This window comes from Pseudophryne corroboree, chromosome 12 (genome assembly GCF_028390025.1).
Source record: "Pseudophryne corroboree isolate aPseCor3 chromosome 12, aPseCor3.hap2, whole genome shotgun sequence".
Lineage (NCBI taxonomy): Eukaryota > Metazoa > Chordata > Amphibia > Anura > Myobatrachidae > Pseudophryne > Pseudophryne corroboree.
In genome coordinates this window covers 5,396,568-5,418,541 of record NC_086455.1, presented here as the reverse complement: position 1 = coordinate 5,418,541, position 21,974 = coordinate 5,396,568, and the positions used below count along the sequence as shown (strand labels likewise).

Sequence of the window (21,974 nt, the reverse complement as noted above, 5' to 3'; positions counted from 1 at the left end):
TTACCAGAGCGGCGCCGTCTTGTCATCTGTCTGAGTGAAGAGAACAGAGTCCCGGACAGTTCCCAAAGGAAGTAAAAAAAAAAACTTTATGACATATCTCAATTAGAAGTATAACCCGTTATCCCCTCTGCGTGGCTTGGACATATTATAGCATAATATACGTCAGGCCAGCACCTGTAAGCACTGGGGTAGGCAGTGTGGTAGCATACAGGACACGGTTGTGGACGCTCCGCTTTTGGTGTTCACATAGCCCCGATGGGAGAGCCGCGTTGGCATTGGTGGTCGCTGGGAAGATGGCCGCAGCGAGGCAGCAAGGGAGGCAGCTCACTTAATGCACCTTATTCAGGTTCCCCAAACAGATCGCTCCCGGCCGCTGGCTCTCGTCTCGATCCGCCAAGCGACCGTCGGAGGTTGCAGTGATGACGGGGAGTGCGCCGGGTCAGATGCCGCGAGCAGCCGTCCGCCAATCCGCGTCTCCCGTCCAGGCCTCAGGCAGGGTTTCAAGAAGATGGCGGCCGCCGTCCCCACCGACCTCGCCGTCTGAAGCCTCAGAGTCCGGCAGCGGCGGGTGTCCACGAGGGCAGTCAATGCAAGGTGGGTGTCCTGTAAGCCCCACGCAGAGCTCCCGAATCGCCGGGAGGGGTACACGGACGTCTGGTACACAGGCCGGGGTCCGCAATCACTCCAGGCCCCGGCTTCTGTCCGGGGGGAGGGCCGCAACCCGCAGGAGCGCTAAAAAGCACTCCCCGATTCCGCGGCGTTCCCCCAGAGCAGCTCAGAACACTCCACCGGCAATAAGGGAGACGGATGGATGTGGGTGAATGGGCCCAGGTAATCAAATATAGACTTTTATCAGGGGGATTCACAGGAGCTCTCAAGCTGTGTGTCTTTCTCCTCCAGCAGCCAAGCCACGCCCCCTGTTTTTTTTTTTTTTTTATTATTATTATTTATTTTAAACTGCAGCTGGTGCGGCCCCAGAGAGTGCCCGAGGGGGGCAAAGGCACTAATAGAGTATCCCCAAGCAGCGGCAGAAGCAAATCCGAGCTGCCTCCGCAGTACACGCTGCAAGGGGTTTAGGTGAGGGCGCTGTGCCAGTAGACAAAATGGCGCCGCCAGACCTCCGCGGAAGCCCCCGGCCCTCTAGGCCTCCGGAGGTCACTTAATGAGCAGCCGAGACGGGCGCGGGCGCTGGCGCCGTGCGGTGCCCAGGCCGGGATCCCCCAGTCCGGGCGTCGGCGAGCGGGGAAGCAGCCGCGGTGGGAGAGAGCAACAAAGCCCGCCCGCGGCTCTCCGCAGCGCAACCGCGGTGTCCGGCGGGTCTCCGTCAGAGGTAAGGGAGCAGCGGGGACCACTCACCTCCCACTTAGTAATAGGGTGAGGCGCTTTGCAGGGAAGAGAGTCCCGATGTGTCGGGGGCACTCTCTGCAGTGAACTTCAGCCACCCAAGGCCTCTTCCTCCGGGGCAGCAATAAAATGGAGGTCCCGGCTTCACCTGGGTCAGAAGGCCGCAACCCGCGCGGGTGTAGGAGACACCCGCCGGCTCTGCGGACCTCACTGCCCGATACAGGAAGACCCCAGCTGGTAAAGGGGGGTCCCCAAGACCACTAGGGAGCAGCAAAAGTTCACTTTATAAGGGCGTAAGGCAGGAGCTCCAGTGACAAACGTCTGCCCAGATCTACAGCTAGGCCACGCCCCCCAGCGTCCTCTTTTTTACACATTACGGCAGACAGCGTCCCCTTTTTACACATTACGGCAGACAGATTGCCCTTTTTACACATTACGGCAGACAGCGTCCCCCTTTTTACACATTACGGCAGACAGCGTCCTCTTTTTTACACATTACGGCAGACAGCGTCCCCTTTTTACACATTACGGCAGACAGTGTCCTCTTTTTTACACATTACGGCAGACAGCGCCCCCCCCATTTTACACATTATGGCAGCTGTTCAATGCACAGTGTCGGGATTTCGGCGTCAGGATTTCGACTGCTGGGATCCTGACCTGATCCCATACACATATATACACACACATGTGTGTGTGTGTGTGTGTGTGTATATATATATATATATATATATATTTCTCTATCGTCCTAGTGGATGCTGGGGTTCCTGAAAGGACCATGGGGAATAGCGGCTCCGCAGGAGACAGGGCACAAAAAGTAAAGCTTTAGGATCAGGTGGTGTGCACTGGCTCCTCCCCCTATGACCCTCCTCCAAGCCAGTTAGATTTTTGTGCCCGGCCGAGAAGGGTGCAATCTAGGTGGCTCTCCTAAAGAGCTGCTTAGGAAAGTTTAGCTTAGGTTTTTTATTTTACAGTGAGTCCTGCTGGCAACAGGATCACTGCAACGAGGGACTTAGGGGAGAAGAAGTGAACTCACCTGCGTGCAGGATGGATTGGCTTCTTGGCTACTGGACATCAGCTCCAGAGGGACGATCACAGGTACAGCCTGGATGGTCACCGGAGCCTTGCCGCCGGCCCCCTTGCAGATGCTGAAGTAAGAAGAGGTCCAGAATCGGCGGCAGAAGACTCCTCAGTCTTCTAAAGGTAGCGCACAGCACTGCAGCTGTGCGCCATTTTCCTCTCAGCACACTTCACACGGCAGTCACTGAGGGTGCAGGGCGCTGGGAGGGGGGCGCCCTGGGAGGCAAATGAATACCTAATTTGGCTAAAAATACCTCACATATAGCCTCCGGAGGCTATATGGAGATATTTAACCCCTGCCAGAATCCGTTAAGAGCGGGAGACGAGGCCGCCGAAAAAGGGGCGGGGCCTATCTCCTCAGCACACAGCGCCATTTTCCCTCACAGAAAGGCTGGAGGGAAGGCTCCCAGGCTCTCCCCTGCACTGCACTACAGAAACAGGGTTAAAACAGAGAGGGGGGGCACTAATTTGGCGATATGCTTATATATATATTAAGATGCTATAAGGGAAAACACTTATATAAGGTTGTCCCTATATAATTATAGCGTTTTGGTGTGTGCTGGCAAACTCTCCCTCTGTCTCTCCAAAGGGCTAGTGGGTCCTGTCCTCTATCAGAGCATTCCCTGTGTGTGTGCTGTGTGTCGGTACGTGTGTGTCGACAGGTAGGAGGACGATGTTGGTGAGGAGGCGGAGCAATTGCCTGTAATGGTGATGTCACTCTCTAGGGAGTCGACACCGGAATGGATGGCTTATTTAGGAAATTACGTGATAATGTCAACACGCTGCAAGGTCGGTTGACGACATGAGACGGCCGACAAACAATTAGTACGGTCCAGACGTCTCAAAAACACCGTCAAGGGTTTTAAAACGCCCGTTTACTTTAGTCGGTCGACACAGACACAGACAGGGACACTGAATCCAGTGTCGACGGTGAATAAACAAACGTATTCCTTATTAGGGCCACACGTTAAAGGCAATGAAGGAGGTGTTACGTATTTCTGATACTACAAGTACCACAAAAGAGGGTATTATGTGGGATGTGAAAAAACTACCATAGTTTTTCCTGAATCAGATAAATTAAATAAAGTGTGTGATGATGCGTGGGTTCCCCCCGATAGAAAATTATGGGCGGTATACCCTTTCCCGCCAGAAGTTAGGGCGCGTTGGGAAACACCCTTTAAGGTGGATAAGGCGCTCACACGCTTATCAAAACAAGTGGCGGTACCGTCTATAGATAGGGCCGTCCTCAAGGACCAGCTGACAAGGCTGGAAAATATAATAAAAAGTATATACACACATACTGGTGTTATACTGCGGCCAGCGATCGCCTCAGCCTGGATGTGCAGAGCTAGGGTGGCTTGGTCGGATTCCCTGACTAAAAATATTGATACCCTTGACAGGGACAGTATTTTATTGACTATAGAGCATTTCTATATATGCGAGATGCACAGAGGGATATTTGCACTCTGGCATCATGAATAAACGCGATGTCCATAACTGCCAGAAGATGTTATGGACACGACAGTGGTCAGGTGATGCAGATTCCAAACGGCACAGTATGGCCGTATACAGGAAGAGGACTTGTTTGGGGTCGGTCCATCGGACCTGGTGGTCACGGCAACTGCTGGAAAATCCACCGTTTTTTACCCTAAGTCACATCTTTGCAGAAAAAGACACCGTCTTTTCAGCCTCAGTCCTCTCGTCCCTATAAGATCATATCTGCCCAGGGATAGAGGAAAGGGAAGAAGACTGCAGCAGGCAGCCCATTCCCAGGAACAGAAGCGTTCCACCGCGTCTGACAAGTTCTCAGCATGGCGCTGAGACCGTACAGGACCCCTGGATCCTACAAGTAGTATCCCGGGGGTACAGATGGGAATGTCGAGACGTTTCCCCTTCGCAGGCTCCTGAAGTCTGCTTTACCAAGTCTCCCTCCGACAAGGAGGTAGTATGGGAAAAAATTCACAAGCTGTATTCCCAGCAGGTGATAATTAAATTACCCCTCCTACTACAGAAAAGGGGTATTATTCCACACTATATTGTGGTACTGAAGCCAGAAGGCTAGGTGAGACTTATTCTAAAAATTTTTTTTTTGAACACTTACAAAGGTTCAAATTAAGATGAAGTCACTCAGAGCAGTGATAACGAACCAGGAATAAGGGGACTATATAGTGTCCCGGGACATCAGGGATGCTTACCTCTATGTCCCAAAATTTGCCCTTCTCACTAAGGGTACCTCAGGTTCGTGGTGCAGAACTGTCACTATCAGTTTCAGACGCTGCCGTTTGGATTGTCCACGGCACCCTGGGGTCTTTACCAAGGTAATGGCCGAATTGATGATTCTTCTTCGAAGAAAAGGCGTCTTAATTATCCCTTACTTGGACGATCTCCTGATAGGGGCATAGTCCAGGGAACAGTTGGAGGTCGGAGTAGCACTATCTCGGATACTGCTACAATCAGCACGGGTGGATTCTAAATATTCCAAAATCGCAGCTGATCCCGACGACACGTCTGCTGTGCCTAGGGATGATTCTGGACACAGTCCAGAAAAAGGTGTTTCTCCCGGAAGAGAAAGCCAGGGAGTTATCCGAGCAAGTCAGGAACCTCCTAAAAACAGTGCATCATTGCACAAGGGTCCTGGTAAAAATGGTGGCTTCCTACGAAGCAATTCCATTCGGCAGATTTCACGTAAGAACTTTTCAGTGGGATCTGCTGGACAAATGGTCCGGATCGCATCTTCAGATGCATCAGCGGATAACCCAATATCCAAGGGTGTCTCTCCTGTGGTGGTTATAGAGTGCTCATCTTCTAGAGGGCAGCAGATTCGGCATTCAGGATTGGATGCTGGTAACCACGGAGCCCAGCCTGAGAGGCTGGGGAGCAGTCACACAAGGAAAAAATTTCCAGGGAGTGTGATCAAGTATGGAGACTTTTCTCCACATAAATATACTGGAGCTAAGGGTAAATTTATAATGCTCTAAGCTTAGCAAGACCTCTGCTTCAAGGTCAGCCGGTATTGATCCAGTGGGAAAAACATCACGGCAGTCGCCCACGTAAACAGACAGGGCGACACAAGAAGCAGGAGGGCAATGGCAGAAACTGCAAGGACTTTTCGCTGGGCGGAAAATCATGTGATAACACTGTCAGCAGTTTTTCATCCCGGGAATGGAAACTGGGAAGCAGACTTCCTCAGCACGACCTCCACCCGGGAGAGTGGAAACTTCATTGAGAAGTTTTTTCCACATGATTGTAAACCGTTGGGAAATACCAAAGGTGGACATGATGGCGTCCCGTCTGAACAAAAAACGGGACAGGTATTGCGCCAGGTCAAGAGACCCTCAGGCAATAGATGTGGACGTTCTGGTAACACCGTGGGTGTACCAGTCGGTGTATGTGTTCCCTCCTCTGCTTCTCATACCTAAGGTGCTGAGAATTATAAGACGTAGAGGAGTAAGAACTATACTCATGGCTCCGGATTGGCCAAGAAGGACTTGGTACCCGGAACTTCAAGAGATGCTTACAGAGGTCTTATGGCCTCTGCCGCTAAGAAGGGACTTGCTTCAGCAAGTACCATGTCTGTTCCAAGACTTACCGCAGCTGCGTTTGTCGGCATGGCGATGGAAAGCCGGATCCTAAGGGAAAAAAGGCATTCCGGAAGAGGTCATTCCTACCCTGGTCAAAGCCAGAAAGGAGGTGACCGCACAACATTATCACCACGTGTGGCGAAAATATGTTGCGTGGTGTGAGGCCAGGAAGGCCCACAAAGAAATTTCAACTCGGTCGTTTCCTGCATTTCCTGAAAACAGGAGTGTCTATGGGCCTCAAATTGGGGTCCATTAAGGTTCAAATTCGGCCCTGTAAATTTTCTTCCAGAAAGAATTGGCTTCAGTTCCTGAAGTCCAGAAGTTTGTCAAGGGAGTATTGCATATACAAACCCCTTTTTTGTGCCTCCAGTGGCACGGTGGGATCTCAACGTAGTTCTGGGATTCCTCAAATCACATTGGTTTAAAACCAGTCAAATATGTGGATTTGAAGCATCTCACATAAAAAGTGACCATGCTCTTGGCCCTGGCCTGGACCAGGCGAGTGTCAAATTGGTGGTTTTTTCTCAAAAAAGCCCATATCTGTTTGTCCATTCGGACAGGGCAGAGCTGCGGACTCGTCCCCAGTTCTCTCCCTAAGGTGGTGTCAGTGTTTCACCTGAACCAGCTTATTGTGGTGCCTTGCACCTACTAGGGACTTGGAGGACTCCAAGTTGCTAGGAGTTGTCAGGGCCCTGAAAATATGTTCCAGGACAGCTGGAGTCAGAAGATCTGACTCGCTGTTTATACTGTATGCACCCAACAAGTTGGGTGCGCCTGCTTCTAAGCAGGCGATTGCTCGTTGGATTTGTAACACAATTCAACTTGCACATTCTGAGGCAGGCCTGCCACAGTCTAAATCGGTTAAGGCCCATTCCACAAGGAAGGTGGGCTCATCTTGGGCGGCTGCCCGAGAGGTCTCGGCATTACAACTCTGCCGAGCAGCTACGTGGTCAGGGGAGAACACGTTTGTAAAATTCTACAAATTTGATATCCTGGCAAAAGAGGACCTGGAGTTCTCTCATTCGGTGCTGCAGAGTCATCCGCACTCTCCCGCCCGTTTGGGAGCTTTGGTATAATCCCCATGGTCCTTTCAGGAACCCCAGCATCCACTAGGACGATAGAGAAAATAAGAATTTACTTACCGATAATTCTATTTCTCGGAGTCCGTAGTGGATGCTGGGCGCCCATCCCAAGTGCGGATTATCTGCAATACTTGTACATAGTTACAAAAATCGGGTTATTATTGTTGTGAGCCATCTTTTCGGAGGCTCCGCTGTTATCATACTGTTAACTGGGTTTAGATCACAAGTTGTACGGTGTGATTGGTGTGGCTGGTATGAGTCTTACCCGGGATTCAAAATTCCTCCCTTATTGTGTACGCTCGTCCGGGCACAGTACCTAACTGGCTTGGAGGAGGGTCATAGGGGGAGGAGCCAGTGCACACCACCTGATCCTAAAGCTTTACTTTTTGTGCCCTGTCTCCTGCGGAGCCGCTATTCCCCATGGTCCTTTCAGGAACCCCAGCATCCACTACGGACTCCGAGAAATAGAATTATCGGTAAGTAAATTCTTATTATACACTGCTCAAAAAAATAAAGGGAACACTAAAATAACACATCCTAGATCTGAATGAATTAAATATTCTTATTAAATACTTTGTTCTTTACATAGTTGAATGTGCTGACAACAAAATCACACAAAAATTATCAATGGAAATCAAATTTATTAACCCATGGTGGTCTGGATTTGGAGTCACTCTCAAAATTAAAGTGGAAAAACACACTATAGGCTGATCCAACTTTGATGTAATGTCCTTAAAACAAGTCAAAATGAGGCTCAGTAGTGTGTGTAGTCTCCACGTGCCTGTATGAACTCCCTACAACGCCTGGGCATGCTCCTGATGAGGTGGCAGATGGTCACCTGAGAGATCTCCTCCCAGACCTGGACTAAAGCATCCACCAACTCCTGGACAGTCTGTGGTGCAACGTGGCGTTGGTGGATGGAGCGAGACATGATGTCCCAGATGTGCTCAATTGGATTCAGGTCTGGGTAACGGGCGGGCCAGTCCATAGCATCAATGCCATTCATCTTGCAGGAACTGCTGATACACTCCAGCCACATGAGGTCTAGCATTGTCTTGCATTAGGAGGAACCCAGGGCCAACCGCACCAGCATATGGTCTCACAAGGGGTCTGAGGATCTCATCTCGGTACCTAATGGCAGTCAGGCTACCTCTGGCGAGCACATGGAGGGCTGTGCGGCCCCCCCAAAGAAATGCCACCCCACACCATTACTGACCCACTGCCAAACCGGTCATGCTGGAGGATGTTGCAGGCAGCAGAACGTTCTCCTTGACGTCTCCAGACTCTGTCACGTCTGTCACATGTGCACAGTGAGAACCTGCTTTCATCTGTGAAGAGCACAGGGCGCCAGTGGCAAATTTGCCAATCTTGGTGTTCTCTGGCAAATGCCAAACGTCCTGCACGGTGTTGGGCTGTAAGCACAACCCCCACCTGTGGACGTCGGGCCCTCTTACCACCCTCATGGAGTCTGTTTCTGATCGTTTGAGTAGACACATGCACATTTGTGGCTTGCTGGAGGTCATTTTGCAGGGCTCTGGCAGTGCTCCTCCTGTTCCTCCTTGCACAAAGGCGGAGGTAGCGGTCCTGCTGCTGGGTTGTTGCCCTCCTACGGCCGCCTCCACGTCTCCTGATGTACTGGCCTGTCTCCTGGTAGCGCCTCCATGCTCTGGACAGTACGCTGACAGACACAGCAAGCCTTCTTGCCACAGCTCGCATTGATGTGCCATCCTGGATGAGCTGCACTACCTGAGCCACTTGTGTGGGTTGTAGGGAGGTCATACAGGCATGTGGAGGCCACACACACTACTGAGCCTAATTTTGACTTGTTTTAAGGACATTACATCAAAGTTGGATCAGCCTGTAGTGTGTTTTTCCACTTTAATTTTGAGGGTGACTCCAAATCCAGACCTCCATGGGTTAATAAATTTGATTTCCATTGATAATTTTTGTGTGATTTTGGTGTCAGCACATTCAGCTATGTAAAGAACAAAGTATTTAATAAGAATATTTCATTCATTCAGATCTAGGATGTGTTATTTTAGTGTTCCCTTTATATACACATATAAATACATATATACACATGCATTGCATATACAGTATATGTTTACATATACTGTATATGCACACACAAATATATACACAGACACAGATACATACACAGATATATATATATATATATATATATACAGTATATATATATATATATATATATATATATATATCTCCTATATAATAGCCTTGTTATTCTGTGCCTGGCCCTCTAACGCTGGGCGGAGTCACAGTCACAGATCTGGGTGGCTGGATGCAGGCCAGGAACAGTCCCCTCCCTCGGTCCGCCCAACCCCGCCAAGTTCCCTCCCCATCTCTGCCCACTCCCCTCTCTCCCCCTCCCAGTACACTCCCTGCACCCTGGTGACACTGCAGCCGGTGAGTGACTGCTCAGCTGCCACACAGTCCGGAGGAGAATGCCGTGGACAACCTCTGCCAGCCGCATCTGCCCCCCTCGCACCCACGGCACCCACAGCCTTTACATCATCCATCCCCCACCCGCGGCACACGCCTCCCTCCTCCCCGCACCCTCCCACCCGCGGCACACAAACCTGCAGCACCTCCCGCTGCACTCCCGCCCCTCCCCCACTCGCGGCACTCCCACCCCCTCCCCCACCCATAGCACCCACATCTGCAGCACCCCCCACCCGCGGCACTCCCGCCCCTCCCCCACCCGCAGCAGACGCCCCTCCCCCACCTGCGGCACTCCCGCCCACTCTCCCATCCGTTGAACCCACACCTGCAGCACCCACCGCCCCTCCCCCACCCGCGGCACTCCCGCCCCTCCCCCACCCGCGGCACTCCCGTCCCCTCCCCCACCCATAACACCCACATCTGCAGCACCCCCACCCCTCCCCCACCCGCGGCACTCCCGCCCCTCCCCCACCCGCGGCAGATGCCCATCCCCCACCCACGGCACTCATGCCCCCTCCCCCACCCGTTGCACCCGCACCTGCAGTACGCACCGCCCCTCCCCCACCTGCGGCACTCCCGCCCCTCCCCCCACCCGCGGCACCCACAGCATCCACCACATCTGTCCCCCACCCACGGTACACGCCCCTCCCCCACCCGCGCCACTCCCGCCCCCTCCCCCACCCGTAGCACCCACAAACCACGGCACACCCCCCCGCGACACCCCCATACCCCCCCCCCCCCGCTACACCCCCGCACCCTCCACCCCACCCACGGCTCCCCCACCCGTGGCACCCACAGTATCCACCACATCTGCCCCCCACCCGCGGCACTCCCGCCCCCTCCCTCACCTTTAGCACCCACACCCGCAGCACCCCTGCCCCTCCCCCACCCGCGGCACTCCTGCCCCTCCCCCACCCACCTCACCCACCACATCCGTCCCCCACCACGCCACACACTCCTCCCCCACCCGCAGCACTCCCACCCACTCCCCCACCCGTCTCACCCACAACCCGCAAAACCCCTGCCCCTCCCCAACCTGCAGCACCCCCGCACCTACCCCACCTCCATACCCACCTCTCCCCCCTACACCCAGCCACCCCTCCCCCACCCGCGGCACCCCTGCACCTCCCCCACCCCTATACCCATTCCCCCCCCATCCCACCCGCACCTCCCCCACCCGCGGCACCCACAGCATACACCACATCTGCCCCCCACTCACGGCACACGCCCATCCCCCGCCCGCTGCACTCCATCCCCCACCCGCAGCACCCCCACCCCACCCCCATACCCACCTCTCCCCCCCGCTACACCCCCGCACCCTCCACCCCACCCACCCCTCCCCCACCCGTGGCACCCACAGCATCCACCACATTCGACCCCACCCTTGGCACATGCCCCTCCCCCACCCGTAGCACCCACCACCCCTCCCCCACCCGAAGCACCCCCATACCCACCTCTCCCCCCCCGCTGCACCCCCGCACCCTCTACCCCACCCACCCCTCCCCCACCCGCGGCACCAACAGCATCCACCACATGCGCCCCCACCCGCGGCACACGCCCTCCCTCCCACCCACAGCATCCACCACATCCCCCTCCCACCCGCGGCACTCCCGCCCCCTCCCCCACCCGTAGCACCCACACCCGCAGCACCACCTGCCCACTCCCCTGCCCGCAGCGCATCCAGACCCCCACCACACCCCCGCAGCCGCCACTCCTCCAACCACAGCACCTCCGGCCCCCTTCCCCACCCACATCATCTATAGACACCTTCCCCCATTCGTGGACCTACCACACCTCCCCCACCCGCAGCACTTCTGGACCACCTCCCACAGCACCTCCGGACCCCATCCACGGCTTCCCTGCAGCCACCCCTCCTCCACCCACAGCACTTCCAGAACCTATCACCCAGCCTCACCCCCCCTGCAACCCCACCTCCCCAAACCCCCCCCCACTACATCACCCCTCCCCCACGCACACCACCTCCAGACCCCCTCCTTCATCCACAGCCCCCCGCACCCACCCCTCCCCCACCAACAGCATCTACACTCCCCTTCCGCACCCGCACCTCCCCCATCCGCGCCCCCTCCACACCTACCCCTCCCCCACCCACAGCACCTCTGCACCCTTTCCGCCATCCGTGCCACTGCACCCACCGCTCCACCACCCGCAACACCTCTGGACCCCCTCCCGCACCCACCCCTCCACCACACGTAGCACCTCGGACACCATCCTCAGCCGCTACAAGTGATTCCCTGAATCGGGGTAATCAGCGGCACGGATAGGCACCTCCACCTTACTGAACCCACCCCCTTTCCAAACCCCCCACACACACACTGAACTTCTGTGAGTATAGTTGCTACCAATGTACATTGGATTAATAAAAAAAGTAATACTGTGGCCATTATGTGTCTAAGCGACACTGCTACCTGTGGCCTTTGTGTGTTTAAGCGGTGCTGCTAAAAGTGGCCATTGTGTGTATAAGTGGTGCTGCTACCTGTGGCCATTGTGTGTATAAGCGGCTCAGCTACCTGTGGCCACTGTGTGTATAAGCGCCTCTGTTACCTATGGGAATTGTGTGTAAAAGTGACACTGCTACCGGGGGCCATTGTGTGTATAAGCACCACTGCTACCTGTGGTCATTGTGTGTATAAACTGCTTTGCTACCTGTGGACACGTTGTGTATCAACGTCTCTGCTACCTGTGGGCACTGTATGTATAAGCGGCTCTGCTACCTGTGGGCGCTGTGTGTATAAGTGGCTCTGCTACCCGTGGGTATTGTGTGTATAAGCGGCTCTGCTACCTGTGGGTATTGTGTGTATAAGCGGCTCTGCTACCTGTGGGTATTGTGTGTATAAGCTGCCCTGCTACCTCTGGCCACTGTGTGGATATGTGGCTCCGTTACCTGTGGCCATTGTGTGTATAAGCGGCTCAGCTACCTGTGTCCATTGTGTGTATATGCGGCTCTAATACCTGTGACTACTGTGTGTGTAAGCTGCGCTGCATACACTAGCAGTATATACTACACTATGTTATTCATTGTGCCCTGCGGCCACTCTTCACGCCCTCACAAAGGGCTACGCCCCCTTGACAATCGCACGCCCTTCCCCCTTGCAATATTTACCCACTAGCATAAACTTTTTTGCAGGTAATACTCCATATAATAACAATTATAGCACAGTTGAAGCCCGTGCAGGGGTTAACGGGTCGTAGCCTCTTGCAACGGTATTTTCTGTCTAACACCTTCCCTCTCTTTATCCTCTCCCTACCACCCTGACTCTCCCTATCCTTTACCGATCGCACAGCGTTTTTCTGTACATTCCCTTTTTCCCCCCTTACGCCTCTCTATTTTTTCTCAACCGGACCCCATTTCTGTATGCCCTCTATACTTCCCTGCATTCCTGAATCTGATATCTACCAGCCTGCGTATGTTCAAAGGCGTGCAGGGGTTAACGGGGCGTAGCCCCTAACGACGGTGTGAAGAGCGCCCGTAGGGCGCGATGAATCACCTAGTATATATATATATATCTATTTCCGAACAAACATATATGCACATATGTATAGACACAAACGTGAGCCATAATAATACAGCCAGCCAGCCTTACTTTTGCTGGCAGGCTGCTGTAGCACAGGAGACAGGAGAGTGAGTGTTCGTTCCTCTCCTTCTCCTCCAAACACCGCTCCGTACGCTGCTGCCAGGGATTCTCTCATACAGCCTGTGCGCTCAGACGGTGACTGAGCCGCAGGCTGTTACATTACACACTATTGGACAGCTGAGCCGTCGCTCAGCTGTCCTGTACTGATAGGCGGCGCCGGCGCCACGGCTCAGGCGTTAGGTTGCCAGGGCAACCAAACGGGAGCCGGGAATGCAGCGCCGCAGATCGGTAAGAGCTGCGGTCTGTGGCGGGGGCCCGGGGTACTGACAGTGGGGAGGGAAGGTCATTTCAGGGCCGCGGATCGGATCGAGTTAGAGATCCGATCTCCAGCGGGTGGCGGGGGCCCTTTTCTGACGGGGACTTACCCCCAGAGTTCCCCCCCTTAAACCGTCTCTGGGGAAAATATGCGCTCTAACTAGGTGTGCGCTGTGGGCAATGCCCCTTCTGCACACACCTAGTTACGGCGCTGGGGTGTACTCCAGTACCTGGGATCTCTCCTATGCCGACTACTGACTTAAACTCTCTTCTTTGCCATGCCGTGCTGCCTCTAGCGTTCGGTGCACCATACAAGCTATAGAAGCGAGCTGTTGGTGCTGTGTTTTTCGGTATGATCCCGGCTGCCTGCACGGCACCAACTGATAACAAGCTGCCGCCTACACACCATTGAGAGGACACGCTGCCTCAGGCTTTTGCTTGTTAACAGGTGCAGTCACCGATGTTACAGAAATCAAAGGCTCACTTTGCTAGCTATCCACTTGACAGTGGAAACTAAGGGGGTAATTCAGACTGGATCGCGGCAGCGGCAGCAATCGCAGTCTGAAGCCCTTTAAGTAGTGCGCTGGCGCAGCAGTCGCACCCCGGGAGGCCCAGTGAGACGTCACGGCTGCGTCAATCAGGCAGAGGCGGTCGCAGGGCGCGATATAGTGCAGTGATATTGGGGGTCATTCCGAGTTGATCGCTAGCTGCCGTTGTTCGCAGCACAGCGATCAGGCTAAAAATCTGCATTTCTGCGCATGCGTATGCACCGCAATGCGCAGGCGCGTCATACAGTTACAATGAGCACCGTGAGTCTAATGAACATTCCTGTCGCACGGCTGAACGCAGGAAGATTGACATGAAGAGGGCGTTTCTGGGTGTGAACTAACCGTTTTCAGGGAGTGCTTAGAAAAAGGCAGGCGTGCCAGAAAAAACGCAGGCGTGACTGGGCGTTCACTGGGCGGGTGTGTGACGTCAAAAGCCGTCCCCCCGTCGTTAGAATCAACGCACACGAAGAGTAAGTATAGGGCTGGTCTTGTTCTGCACGGGCGTGGTACTCAGACCTCCTAACCATGGCTCTGGAGGATCCCTGGCCTCTACCTCTATGAAACGATCTCCTTCAGCAAGGTCCATTCGTTTACCCAGACTTACAGCGGCTGTGTTGACGGCTTGGAAGTTGAGAGGGAAATTCTAGCTAGAAAGGGTCTTCCCTTCCGGGTCATTTCCACCATGGTCCAGGCCAGGAAGATGGTTACATCAAAACATTATCATCGTAACTGGAAAAAGTATGTTTCCTGGTGTGAGGGTAGAAAGGTTTCTCCCGAGTTATTTAGAATTGGTCGTTTTCTACTTTTCCTGCAAGTGGGAGTGGATATGGGCCTACGGTTAGGCTCCATCAAAGTCCAGATTTCTGCGCTCTCTCTTTTCTACAGACTTTCCTAAAGGGAGTCCTTCATCTGCAACCACCCTTTGTACCTCCCACGGCTCCGTGGTACCTCAATGTGGTTCTATCCTTTCTCCAATCGGACTGGTTTGAACCCTTGCATAGGGTGGAGTTAAAATTTCTCACCTGGAAGACGGTGATGTTATTGGCATTGGCGTCTGCCAGGCATCTCTCTGAATTGGGGTCCTTATCCTGTAAGAGCCCTTATTTGATATTTCATGCAGACAGGGCGGAACTTCGGACCCGTCCTCAGTTTTTGCCAAAAGTGGTGTCAGCCTATCGTGGATCAACCTATCGTGGTTCCAGTGTTGTCTGACGTTTCCGTTGGTCCTGAGTCCTTGGATGTGGTCAGGGCTCTGAAGATTTATGTCAAGGGGACGGCTCATCATCGGAAATCTGACTCGCTGTTTGTCCTTTGCGATTCTTCCAAGATTGGTCGGCCGTCTCCTAAGCAATCTATTGCTATCTGGCTCAGGTTGACCATTCAACAGGCCGTGGCCGGACCGTTGGGGGGGCGTGGCGCGGCGGCTGCATAACGTCTCACGCAGCCGATGCGGCCAGCGGCAGCGACACACAACTCCCGGCATGTCTGGAAACATGATCGTAGCTGTGCTAAATTTAGCACAGCTACGATCAACTCAGAATGACCCCCATTGTGTGTAAGCCATGCTCTGGTACTAGCCAGTGCCTGCTAAGCCATTTATCTCACCGCACGTCCCTGGGGCATGTAGTGGAACACGCTGCTGGGGGGGGGGGGGCATGTGACGCTTGGGGCATTTGGGGCACATAGGGGAATATTGTCCAACAGTGTCCCTTTTTTTTTAAATCTTTGAAAGTCTGATTGTTTTAGTTTGACAAGGTTTTGTTGTTTTTTTACTGCTTTGTTTCGGGTGCCGAAAATCCTAGTTTCGACCCTGGCAATGTAACACAGCAATGAGGACGGCTAGTCAGATGCTTGGCTGTATTGGGAGAGGAATCAGCAGCAGAGAGAAGTAATAATGCCACTGTATAGGTCACTGGTGCGGCCTCATCTAGAATACTGTATTCAGTTCTGGAGGCCATATCTTCAGAAGGATATTAATACATTACAGACAAAGAAGGGCAACTAACATGGTGCATGGCCGACATCACACAACTTACCCAGAAAGACTAAAACATCTACAGGATCCCGGCGGTCACATAACTGACACCGGCATCCTGACAATTAGAATGCCGACAGGGGATGGAGGGTAATTATTATATTCCTCTTCTGCCCCCTACCCTAACCCACCTGGGGTGGTGGCTAGGGTTAAGACTCAGAGGGGTGGGGTGGGGGGGGGGGGGGGCGTGTCTATGGCCTAACCCCCCTTGGGTAATAATCCTAACAGTGTCCCCGATACTTACCTTCGGGGTGTCGGGGTTTGATGAGCCGGCGGCGGGTTTCCGGTATCGGTCACATGACCGCTGGCATCCTGACTTCCAGGATGCTAACCGCATCCCCTTAACATCCATAGTTTGGAGCAGAGAAGGGAAAGGGGGGCATGATAGAGACTGTCACATATATCAGGGGTTTTTCCAAAGTACAGGATGGAGACATTCTGCAAAGGAAGTATTAGAACTCGAGGACATGCATTGAGACTGGAGGGGGGGAGGTTCAGGGGAAACTTGAGGAAAAATCACTTCACAGAAAGGGTAGCAGATAAGTGGAATAGCCTCCCATCAGAGGTGGTAGAGGCTAAGACAGTAGAGCAATGTAAACATGCTTGGGATAGACATAAGGATCTCCTTACACAGAAATAAGGATCACATAGGGTTGAGGTTACCTAAAGGTTAGAAAAGGACAGACTAGATGGGCCAAGTGGTTCTTATCTGCCGTCACATTCTAGGTTTATATCTGCGTCCGTACACTATAAGCAAGCATGGAGGTCATCTCGCACATCCCCGCTCTACAAAGAGATTGATCAGCTCCGTGCGTCCGTGTGGTCGTTGCGCAGTTACTGGCCCGTTACAGCCCATTTCCCGGAAAGAGTGCTCCACCAATAGCAGATCAATCTATGCGCAGCTGCAAACTCTGTCCACATGCGTATGATCCAGGGCACGCGCAGGCAAAATGTTTCTTACAGTATGCAGATATCCGTGAGATCCCAGCGCATTTCCATCTACCTTTCTCTCACAGTCATCCACCTTTCTCTCACAGTCATCTACCTTTCTCTCACAGTCATCCACCTTCCTCTCACAGTCATCCACCTTCCTCTCACAGTCATCCACCTTCCTCTCACAGTCATCCACCTTCCTCTCACAGTCATCTACCTTCCTCTCACATTCCTCTACCTTTCTCTCACAGTCATCTACCTTTCTCTCACAGTCATCTACCTTCCTCTCACAGTCATCTACCTTTCTCTCACAGTCATCTACCTTCCTCTCACAGTCATCCACCTTCCTCTCACAGTCATCCACCTTCCTCTCACAGTCATCTACCTTCCTCTCACATTCCTCTACCTTTCTCTCACAGTCATCCACCTTTCTCTCACAGTCCTCTACCTTTCTCTCACAGTCATCCACCTTCCTCTCACAGTCATCCACCTTCCTCTCACAGTCATCTACCTTCCTCTCACAGTCATCCACCTTCCTCTCACAGTCATCCACCTTCCTCTCACAGTCATCCACCTTCCTCTCACAGTCATCCACCTTTCTCTCACAGTCCTCTACCTTTCTCTCACAGTCATCCACCTTCCTCTCACAGTCATCCACTTTCCTCTCACAGTCATCCACCTTTCTCTCACAGTCCTCTACCTTTCTCTCACAGTCATCTACCTTCCTCTCACAGTCATCTACCTTCCTCTCACAGTCATCTTCCTTCCTCTCACAGTCATCCACCTTTCTCTCACAGTCATCTACCTTTCTCTCACAGTCATCTACCTTCCTCTCACAGTCATCTACCTTTCTCTCACAGTCATCTACCTTCCTCTCACAGTCATCCACCTTCCTCTCACAGTCATCCACCTTCCTCTCACAGTCATCTACCTTCCTCTCACATTCCTCTACCTTTCTCTCACAGTCATCCACCTTTCTCTCACAGTCCTCTACCTTTCTCTCACAGTCATCCACCTTCCTCTCACAGTCATCCACCTTCCTCTCACAGTCATCTACCTTCCTCTCACAGTCATCCACCTTCCTCTCACAGTCATCCACCTTCCTCTCACAGTCATCCACCTTCCTCTCACAGTCATCCACCTTTCTCTCACAGTCATCTACCTTTCTCTCACAGTCATCCACCTTCCTCTCACAGTCATCCACCTTCCTCTCACAGTCATCCACCTTTCTCTCACAGTCCTCTACCTTTCTCTCACAGTCATCTACCTTCCTCTCACAGTCATCTACCTTCCTCTCACAGTCATCTTCCTTCCTCTCACAGTCATCCACCTTTCTCTCACAGTCATCTACCTTTCTCTCACAGTCATCTACCTTCCTCTCACAGTCATCCACCTTCCTCTCACAGTCATCTTCCTTCCTCTCACAGTCATCTACCTTCCTCTCACAGTCATCCACCTTCCTCTCACAGTCATCTTCCTTCCTCTCACAGTCATCTACCTTCCTCTCACAGTCATCCACCTTCCTCTCACAGTCATCCACCTTCCTCTCACAGTCATCCACCTTCCTCTCACAGTCATCTACCTTCCTCTCACAGTCATCTTCCTTCCTCTCACAGTCATCCACCTTTCTCTCAGTCATCTACCTTTCTCTCACAGTCATCTACCTTCCTCTCACAGTCATCCACCTTCCTCTCACAGTCATCCACCTTCCTCTCACAGTCATCTTCCTTCCTCTCACAGTCATCTACCTTCCTCTCGCAGTCATCCACCTTCCTCTCACAGTCATCTTCCTTCCTCTCACAGTCATCTACCTTCCTCTCACAGTCATCCACCTTCCTCTCACAGTCATCTTCCTTCCTCTCACAGTCATCTTCCTTCCTCTCACAGTCATCTACCTTTCTCTCACAGTCATCCACCTTCCTCTCACAGTCATCCACCTTCCTCTCACAGTCATCTACCTTCCTCTCACAGTCATCCACCTTCCTCTCACAGTCATCCACCTTCCTCTCACAGTCATCCACCTTTCTCTCACAGTCATCTACCTTTCTCTCACAGTCATCCACCTTCCTCTCACAGTCATCCACCTTCCTCTCACAGTCATCCACCTTTCTCTCACAGTCCTCTACCTTTCTCTCACAGTCATCTACCTTCCTCTCACAGTCATCTACCTTCCTCTCACAGTCATCCACCTTTCTCTCACAGTCATCTACCTTTCTCTCACAGTCATCTACCTTCCTCTCACAGTCATCCACCTTCCTCTCACAGTCATCTTCTCTACCTTTCTCTCACAGTCATCCACCTTTCTCTCACAGTCATCTACCTTTCTCTCACAGTCATCTACCTTCCTCTCACAGTCATCTACCTTTCTCTCGCAGTCCTCTACCTTTCTCTCACAGTCATCTACCTTCCTCTCACAGTCATCTACCTTCCTCTCACAGTCATCTACCTTCCTCTCACAGTCATCCACCTTTCTCTCACAGTCATCTACCTTTCTCTCACAGTCATCTACCTTCCTCTCACAGTCATCCACCTTCCTCTCACAGTCATTTACCTTCCTCTCACAGTCATCTACCTTCCTCTCACAGTCATCCACCTTCCTCTCACAGTCATCTACCTTCCTCTCACAGTCATCCACCTTCCTCTCACAGTCATCTACCTTCCTCTCACAGTCATCTACCTTTCTCTCACAGTCATCCACCTTTCTCTCACAGTCATCTACCTTTCTCTCACAGTCATCCACCTTTCTCTCACAGTCATCTACCTTTCTCTCACAGTCATCTACCTTCCTCTCACAGTCATCCACCTTCCTCTCACAGTCATCTACCTTCCTCTCACAGTCATCTACCTTGCTCTCACAGTCATCTACCTTTCTCTCACAGTCATCTACCTTCCTCTCACAGTCATCTACCTTCCTCTCACAGTCATCTTCCTTCCTCTCACAGTCATCCACCTTTCTCTCACAGTCATCTACATTTCTCTCACAGTCATCTTCCTTCCTCTCACAGTCATCCACCTTTCTCTCACAGTCATCTACCTTTCTCTCACAGTCATCTACCTTCCTCTTACAGTCATCCACCTTCCTCTCACAGTCATCTTCCTTTCTCTCACAGTCATCCACCTTTCTCTCACAGTCATCCACCTTTCTCTCACAGTCATCTACCTTTCTCACACAGCGCATTTCCATCCACCTTCCTCTCACAGTCATCTACCTTTCTCTCATAGTCATCTACCTTTCTCTCACAGTCATCCACCTTCCTCTCACAGTCATCTACCTTCCTCTCACAGTCATCTACCTTCCTCTCACAGTCATCCACCTTTCTCTCACAGTCATCCACCTTTCTCTCACAGTCATCTACCTTTCTCACACAGCGCATTTCCATCCACCTTCCTCTCACAGTCATCTACCTTTCTCTCACAGTCATCTACCTTTCTCTCACAGTCATCTACCTTTCTCTCACAGTCATCTACCTTCCTCTCACAGTCATCTACCTTCCTCTCACAGTCATCTACCTTCCTCTCACAGTCATCCACCTTTCTCTCACAGTCATCTACCTTTCTCTCACAGCGCATTTCCATCCACCTTCCTCTCACAGTCATCCACCTTTCTCTCACAGTCTACCTTTCTCACACAGCGCATTTCCATCTACCTTTCTCACAGTCATCTACCTTTCTCTATCGTCCTAGTGGATGCTGGGGTTCCTGAAAGGACCATGGGGAATAGCGGCTCCGCAGGAGACAGGGCACAAAAAGTAAAGCTTTAGTATCAGGTGGTGTGCACTGGCTCCTCCCCCTATGACCCTCCTCCAAGCCAGTTAGATTTTTGTGCCCGGCCGAGAAGGGTGCAATCTAGGTGGCTCTCCTAAAGAGCTGCTTAGAAAAGTTTAGCTTAGGTTTTTTATTTTACAGTGAGTCCTGCTGGCAACAGGATCACTGCAACGAGGGACTTAGGGGAGAAGAAGTGAACTCACCTGCGTGCAGGATGGATTGGCTTCTTGGCTACTGGACATCAGCTCCAGAGGGACGATCACAGGTACAGCCTGGATGGTCACCGGAGCCTTGCCGCCGGCCCCCTTGCAGATGCTGAAGTAAGAAGAGGTCCAGAATCGGCGGCAGAAGACTCCTCAGTCTTCTAAAGGTAGCGCACAGCACTGCAGCTGTGCGCCATTTTCCTCTCAGCACACTTCACACGGCAGTCACTGAGGGTGCAGGGCGCTGGGAGGGGGGCGCCCTGGGAGGCAAATGAAAACCTATTTTGGCTAAAAATACCTCACATATAGCCTCCGGAGGCTATATGGAGATATTTAACCCCTGCCAGAATCCGTTAAAAGCGGGAGACGAGGCCGCCGAAAAAGGGGCGGGGCCTATCTCCTCAGCACACAGCGCCATTTTCCCTCACAGAAAGGCTGGAGGGAAGGCTCCCAGGCTCTCCCCTGCACTGCACTACAGAAACAGGGTTAAAACAGAGAGGGGGGGCACTAATTTGGCGTTAGAAATATATAAAAAAGATGCTATAAGGGAAAACACTTATATAAGGTTGTCCCTATATAATTATAGCGTTTTTGGTGTGTGCTGGCAAACTCTCCCTCTGTCTCTCCAAAGGGCTAGTGGGTCCTGTCCTCTATCAGAGCATTCCCTGTGTGTGTGCTGTGTGTCGGTACGTGTGTGTCGACATGTATGAGGACGATGTTGGTGAGGAGGCGGAGCAATTGCCTGTAATGGTGATGTCACTCTCTAGGGAGTCGACACCGGAATGGATGGCTTATTTAGGGAATTACGTGATAATGTCAACACGCTGCAAGGTCGGTTGACGACATGAGACGGCCGACAAACAATTAGTACCGGTCCAGACGTCTCAAAAACACCGTCAGGGGTTTTAAAACGCCCGTTTACTTTAGTCGGTCGACACAGACACAGACAGGGACACTGAATCCAGTGTCGACGGTGAATAAACAAACGTATTCCTTATTAGGGCCACACGTTAAAGGCAATGAAGGAGGTGTTAC

General features: G+C 52.4%; 1 protein-coding gene across 1 annotated transcript; it reads right to left on the bottom strand.

The window, feature by feature from the left end:
• Positions 1–20,345, bottom strand: LOC134980782 (KS1 protein-like). Its single transcript, XM_063947749.1, has 4 exons — positions 20,181–20,345; positions 18,615–18,803; positions 17,000–17,440; positions 1–30 (listed from the first exon to the last, which is right to left on the bottom strand). The coding sequence occupies exons 1-4, from the start codon at positions 20,343–20,345 to the stop codon at positions 1–3; spliced, it is 825 nt and encodes a 274-aa protein (XP_063803819.1).
• Between the last annotated feature and the right edge of the window lie 1,629 nt (positions 20,346–21,974).